Source organism: Nyctibius grandis, chromosome 1 (assembly GCF_013368605.1).
Source record: "Nyctibius grandis isolate bNycGra1 chromosome 1, bNycGra1.pri, whole genome shotgun sequence".
Classification (NCBI taxonomy): domain Eukaryota; kingdom Metazoa; phylum Chordata; class Aves; order Nyctibiiformes; family Nyctibiidae; genus Nyctibius; species Nyctibius grandis.
The window spans coordinates 24,571,054-24,578,553 of record NC_090658.1 but is presented as its reverse complement, the minus strand read 5'-3'; the positions used below and the strand labels follow the sequence as shown (position 1 = coordinate 24,578,553).

At 41.7% G+C, this 7,500-nt stretch overlaps 1 protein-coding gene across 1 annotated transcript in view; it reads left to right on the top strand.

Annotated features, from left to right (window-relative positions):
- The window catches only part of PROX1 (prospero homeobox 1), a 36,423-nt gene that overhangs the window by 3,347 nt on the left and 25,576 nt on the right, over positions 1-7,500 (top strand). Inside the window, exon 2 of the mRNA XM_068412793.1 lies at positions 4,958-5,065. Coding sequence (XP_068268894.1) covers positions 4,958-5,065 — 108 coding nt within the window. The remainder of the gene's footprint in view (positions 1-4,957; positions 5,066-7,500) is intronic.

Genomic DNA, 7,500 nt, shown 5'->3' with positions numbered 1-7,500 from the left:
TTCCTGAAAGAGGATCTCTCTGCTGCTTTGTAGCAGGGAAATCTTCACTTCACCATATACATTGTAGGGCAAAACAGAGGAGTTGGTCTAGATCCTGCATCACTTGCACTTACGGCCAATTACTTTTGGAGATCCAAACCAAAAATCTTTCCTGCATATTGAAATGCAAGCTGCGATGCTCAGAAAGCAGTCCTGAGGTCAACAGGAGTGGCAGCTGAGGGCAAGACTCAGGCCAGAGCAATTAAGTCATTTCTTCCAAACAGCACAGTGGCATACTACTTGTTTGTGTATAAAAGTAGTTCACCTACCCTGGGAGAGGGGTGAGCAGAGGTGAAAAATGCCAAACGTGTGAACTAGGAGTAGTTCTGGGGCTGCACGTGATCCTCTCCACCCGAGGAGTATCTCTCCCTCGCCCCTGCTCTTCCTCCCCCTTTCTCCTGCTCAGTCTCACTGGTGGTCACTAACGGAGTTTGTTGCTTCTCCTGAAACAGGGGTGTGAGAGTTCCCTGCTGCTCCCAGGCTTAGCTGGGGGAAATGCCGAGCGGAGTGACTCCCTTCCTTCTCCCTTGCCCCGCTTCTTTCCCTGCCATTGTGAAAGCGCTCTGCTGTTCCCACCTAGATGCGATTGCAGGCTGCAGTTTGATCTGGGTTGGGATACAGAGCTGTTAGGACAAACAGATTTATTAAATAGGGCTTCTACACAACGTGTACCCTGGTATATGGCTCAGCTGTGGGGATGGTTTTTTCCAGTAGCGGCTCGTTTGTCCAGGTAGCTTGCTGTTTCCAGGGTAAGGCGCAGTGTGGAGGTTACTTTGTTTGTGGTCGATTCTGTTGTGGCACTTCTATTTTACATGGTTGAATGTGCATATATAAGGAATATATTTCTTGAGAGAAGCAGATCTTTCTTCCCTGCAGAATGCAACATCTGTTTTCCTGGACAATACAGCCAGGAAGAGAACATAAGACTAGCAGATACAGCCAAGTTGAGGTTTTAGTAGTAGACTAAAGCACTGAACCAGCCTGGTTTTTGGGTTTTTTGGTTTTGTTCTTTTTTTTTTTTTTTTTAACCAACGCCTGTAAAATGTATCTGACCGTTCTTTGCTGAATTGCAGAAGGAAATGGTTAATGTTTGCATATGTTGCTAAACAAGATAAGATGCACCTGCAGCATGAATTCCCGTCTTGGTCATGAATGCAGTCTGTATCTTTGCAAACTAATCTGTTTAATCAAATACTAAGTTTTATTCAAATTCCAAAAGAAACAGACAGCGAATTGTTTTTCTGCACGGTCTTCCTTTGTCATGCATCCTCTTTGCATCTCAAGAAAAATAGCCTTGTTCAGTCCAAAACATTTGCATAGATCAAAATTGAAGCACAACAGTAGTTTGTGTGCTGTTAAGACATCTGTAAAGGTGAAGAAGTTTAGCGTGCTCTCCTGGCAGGAGGGCTTTAAAACACTAGTGAAACTTTCTACAATTTCTTTATTTTTAAACAGAATTCCAGTCCAACTGGAATGAGTTTCACAGTCCCAATATGCGAAAGCTCTAATTAGTGAATTACAACATTTTGAAATGAGGAGTTATTACATCTGACTAGAATTAAACTAATTAAACTTAAAAAAAAATGACCGATTGTACAGCAAGCTGGATAACCCCATGCTGTTGATAAAACCTGAGCAATGAACGAATACTTTCCAGCCAACCCGTTCTTTGGAGGGTCTTGAGGATGCTCTGAGGTACAGATATGGGGAGCTTTGCTGATTAAAAGCACCTGAGATGTAACTTAAGGAGCAGCTTGGTTTTGCTAGTGCAGATTTTTTACCTGATACAGCCTATTCTTACCTCTTTTCCTTCAGCTCAATACATGCGTGGGCTAGAAAAGCCTGTTAGAGCATTTGTGGGAGCTCAGGCTGAGAGTAACAGGAGTGAAAGATCATCTCCACTGAAAAATATTTTTGCAAAAGAGGAGCGTTACCTGGGAGGACTGAAGTGCAAATGAGTCAAATGCTGTGCAATGCCACCCCTGTGCTTCTCCAGTTAAAGCACAAAAGAGCGCATACATATTTCGTTCCCAGTCTTTTGCTTCCTATTTCTTAGCGTTTTGCCTTTTTGCTTCTGCTGCTCCCGCCTTGGGTGAGGCTCCGTTGTACTGTGTAAACGCACAACGCTGAGACTCTCAGGTTGTTTGAACACCGCTTTAGGTTCAGCTGCAGTACACTGTTCCTCTGATCTTTTATGTTCCTGAGCAGATGTCTTTCATTAATTTATGGATTTATCATCTTTTCTTTCTCTCCTTTTTTTTTCTTCCTTTTTTTTTTTTTTTTTTTTTTTTTTTTACACCTGGCAGCTGGCTCAAGTTTCAGCAGTTATTGTCTATTTTGCATTACCCATAGAATTGAATGTCATCTGTCTTCACAAAGCTATAGCTAAGAGAATTGAGGCAAGCCACACGAGCTGCTGGGACAGAGCTTGTTTGCCTTCCATTCGGCACCCCTCCTCCCTTTACCTCCTTAATATTTATTTGTGCTCGTTTTCTTTCCTGGCCTTGAATGGGGCTTAGCTCGTGTTCGGTACAGCTGTATGTTTACTGAATCTATTTCATCATGAGTCATTGTGCGTGTGTAAGTATCCTGGAAACAGCTAGTGCTTTCTTGGAAGAACAGTTGCTTTTCAGCCCAAGCACTTAAAAAGGAAATTAAGCAATTGGTCAGTTCAGTTTTTTTCTGAAATAGCAATGGGTTATCTAATTCTTAGCTCTTAAGTCTGTCATTAACTATTTTTTGCTAGATTATTACAGATCATATCTTTTATCACAGTAAAACGTTAACCTTAGGATCAAGATATACAGATTTGTTGTGTATTTGATACCGCTTTAAGGCTGCCAAGTGCTTAAGAACAAGTATAATTTTAATAAAAAATGGATTTCTGGGAATTTGAGTCTCAGAACATCTTTTAATACATGTTTCATTCAATATCAATATCCTCTGGCATTAGAGCAGAAAATATTTAAAAATCCTAAATGCAGAAGGAATCCAAATGCTTAGACAACTGTCTAATATGCTTAAATCCAGCAAATGTGAGAGCTTTTTTTGAAAGTTTAAGTCCATCTTTGAGCTTTCATCGAAAGAGAATATATGCCAAACCTGATATTAACATGTTGTCAGCGTCAGGGGAATTGCAAATTAAGGAGACTTAGGATTTTTTTTTCTTTTACTTATTGGAGTACCCCTTTGCACCCCCACTTCCCTGAAAGGATCGCATAACAAAGTGGGTTTCTGGTGTAGAAGTTTTGATTTGTCTAAAACTCTTATCACTAAGCAATAGGTGACAGCTTGCTACTATTATTTCACTTACGTATTTTGACAGATGGCACTGCAGAGTGTAATGCTCTTTTAGACTTCTCTATCAGTCTAATGGAGGTAACTGGAGGTTCTTTCAACTCTTCTCTTGGCACAAGAAGTATGTCAGTCATAAATTATCTTCTTTGTAATCATTAAGCATCTAAAACAAAATGCGAGTTCAGCTGAGCCGTTTTCCATGTACTTCCAGATAATAAGAGGTTTTTAAACTAATATTGTCAGTGCGTTGTTGTTTTTTTTAAATGCTACATTTTTCCAATGTAAAAATGAAACTTGTAACTGAAATAAAGGAAGAAGGTTTCAGTAGATTTCATGAATTAGAGATAAAGGAATTCTGCTGAAAAAGCCCAGCTAATCATCAGTAGCCTGCTGATAAAAATGAGCCAGTGTTTCCCTTCTCGAGGCCTGGAATGAGACGTTCTGTGCTGACGTGTGTCTGGCCGTAAGGTGGAAGAGGCACCTTGGCTGCAGCATGTCTGTCAGCCTGGTTGACCTTCCCCCCACTGTAAGGTGTGAACTGAGTAAAATTTTCAACAATTGTGTTTAGGAGAAACAGTCCTTAGAGAAGCTTCTGGGAAGAACCCTTAATTGACCTTGTGGGGGCCACGTTGATTTTCTCCACGTGCATCTTCATTTCTGATAAATTATAAAGCCATTAATTTGCTGAGGAAATGGCAGGGCCAGCCTGCAGCACAGATGTGACCAGAGCCGTCCTAGCACGCAGTACACAAAAGAGAGCCAAGAAGCTGGGAGAAAAATCAGCAAGCCGAGATTGTTATGGTTAGCTTCACATTCCCTTGGGAACTCTTTTAGTTGCTTCTGTTTACAGATCCAAAAGGTAATGATGTTTCCAGGATAAATAGGCTGCCTTATAGGGTAAATGGCCATTTATTGATCTGCTAGCCCGCATTTATTGATTGGTTAGCCCCAAATACAGCTTCATTCTCCGAGGAGTTAACTGTGTAAATCAGGAGGCGACAAGTTTGTGGCGGGGGGATTGAGCGGCAGAGGGGCTCTGCCTATTACAAATTTTGGTTTGATTTGCAGGGCAGCCACTGGAGCAAAGCAATAGCAGGATTAGAGAGAGTTACTCAAGATGTTAAAATTTATCGACACGAATCAAACAGGTGAAACCCACTGCCTGTGTACAACATTGCTCAAAATGATAAAGCACCCCTGATTCTCTCACCTGCATTAGCTTTATTTCGTGCAAGTGGCATGATGCTGAGAGGAAAAGAAACTTCAGCTGGAATTGCAAAGGAGAGGGAAAAAAAGCTTCCGCTAAGTTTTCTGCAGCACATGCTTCGTGCATTTGTTTCCTTAGCAACAAGTGAACATACATATGGTACACAAGCCGTAAACGTGCAAGATTGCCGAGAGCCGGCACCGAAACTGATAGGAAATACATGGTTTAAGATACACGGCCTCGCATCCTCGCTTAGCCATTTTACAGAAAACTACAGCGCAGCAATTTAAATGTTAATACTTTTTCGTATGGTCTGAGGAACTGTGGAGTATTTAAGGGGACACTTTGCTCACTCTGTATGTTCTGGAACAGCTTTCTCAAGAACAGCATTTTCCTTTACTAATTCAATCCTACATGCAGGAAGGCTTGTCACCGAATCACTTGAAAAAGGCCAAGCTCATGTTCTTTTACACCCGGTACCCAAGTTCCAATATGCTGAAAACCTACTTCTCAGACGTAAAGGTAAGAAAATCTCTGTTCCCCCCCTCTCTCTCCTTACTGCATGCTATATTGGCTCGTGAAAAGGTGTCATATTATCATATTAGAGATTAATAATATTTTTTGAGTACACAAAGGTTACAGCTGACTTTATTCACTTGTTCTTCCTGTTGAGGTGTACCCTGCTTGTGCCTAGACGAGGAAAGGGGAGGTTGGAGGATTTTAAATTAAAAATAAAAAAAATCACTGACATTTCAGAGCAAAGTAAGAACAATTATTACAGTAAATTAAACAGTTTTCATTATACATATCCTGTTAAAAAAGATTTCTGTGGTGGTAGAAATGTACTTCTAAGAACATTTTGGAGCAGTTCTCAAGTGCTCCCTTATTGTTTCATTTCGATTGGTTTCCTCATATTTGTGCTTACATAAGCAGAGTGTAGAATCCCTTTCTTTCTGTCAAAAAGAAACAGTACATTGAAATTCTCCATGCAGAAGCTGCTTAAAAACAAAAGTGATGATTGTCTCTTATTTACAACTTAATTTGTTGTTGATGCAGAGTACACTGAGCATAAGGAGGATGAATAAAGTGACAGATTCAGGCCACATTATTCAAATGAGGATATGAAAGCTGTCGACATACAGCTGCATCCTCCCTCATTCTACAGAATATTAGGACCTCCTGTTTTTTTTCCGAAAAGTAATTGTTCCTTCACATCAACTTGATTTTCTGTTAATCATCTAAGTTTTTTTAAAAAAAACATAGATTGGGTTTTAATGATTATAATGGCATACATGGTGTCATTATCTAAGTAACTTTATAAACATTGCATTAGCTTAAATTAGTTTGTTACATCCCCCCCCCCACCGCCGTCCTGAACAAACTACAGAAATCCTTCTTTTAAATCACTTTCGGGTTATGTTTTTTTTGATCTTAGTGGGAGATTATCCCACAGGTTTGTGAACTTGGCCCAGTTTCTGCTGATCAGTTCTCTTTGGTCAAGTTTCTTGGCAGTTTTTCCCTTTATTTTTTTCGTCGAACGTTGCATGCACTTGCACATCTCCATACGCTCCTGCCCCTCACAGCCGTGCCCTTGGAGGTTCCTCTTATTCAATGACATGCGCTGAGCGGATGGTGACAACGTTTATAAAAAGGAGGTGGGAGGGGGGAAGCAATAGAGGCACTTCCTAGGCTAAATGGCCAGTCAAGAATCATTAGACACACAAAAAAAGCTGGGAATGGCACAGCGGGCCAAGTGGAGGGTTTGCTCTCAGAGTGGATCCACCTGGAATGGAAGAATCGGAGGGAGCTTTCCAGGCGACGCTGCTCCGATGAGCCGCTGCAGCCAGATGCAGTGCGGGCAGCGCTGCTCAGGAGGGTCCTGCTCAGGTGCCACCCTGCGCCTTCGCCCGTGGGTGTTCACACAGCCAGGTACACCGAGGTGGGGATTTTTTTTTTTCCCTGGCATTGCTACTTTTTTCCTTTTTTTAAGAAGATACGTTCTTGTGTGCTTGCACCCACACCATGGCTTTGTCTTCTGACAAAGTTGTGTAATATGCAGGCATTTGCCTTTGTGCCGACTTACATTTATACAGCGCCAGGAGAAACCCAAAAGTGCTTTACAAACCACCTGTGTGGGATGGCGTCACTCGCCCAAAAGCGAATGCAGCCATCTCCCTGGGGACACATGACAGCCATGCAGGGTCAGCAGCACCACAGAACCAGCGGTGTAAATTTGAGATATATTCGTCTTGTCTTGGGCTTTTCTATACCTCTAAACTCTTCAAAGTGCTTAGCATTTGCTTGCAATTTCTCAGGCCAAAGGATGCTCCCCCTTTTGCCCACGTGCAGTCCCATTAGCTTCACCGCTCCTACTTACGGAAGCAAAAGGCCATAATTTTGCTTAAATGGAGCCAGAACGTCCTTGTGATTTAAGCAGGTGTCCCCTACCAGTACCGATGGGGACTGCTGCATGCCGCTGGAACGCTCTCATCCAGGAGTGGAGAACACATATGTAAATAGGTACCCTAATGAGATGTTTCCATGTGCTGCGCTGGCCAAATGTTTGGCTCTGAAGATCGTGGCTATATTAATAAAGATGTATGCATAACATGTAATACTTGAAGCAATCGTATTTAATTTCATTACTATTTGCCCTTAAAAATGAAAAGAAACTGTATTAACGCGGTGATTTATTTCCAAAATTTAAATAGGGGAGTAAAGCTTGGGAACAATTTGAATATCAGGGCCAGGCCCTCAGGGAAAGTAAATGTGTATAGCTGTGCTGAAACCACGGAAGCCATGCTGATTTACACCAATTAAAAATGGGTGCTTTTCTTCCTTCCTCCCCCTGCTCCAAGATGGCAATAACCCAAAAATGCTGTGGCAAAACTAATAAGATCTGTAGTGCTGCAGAATTCTGTGTATTTTAAAGTGAGAATTAAATTGGGCAGGTTTGT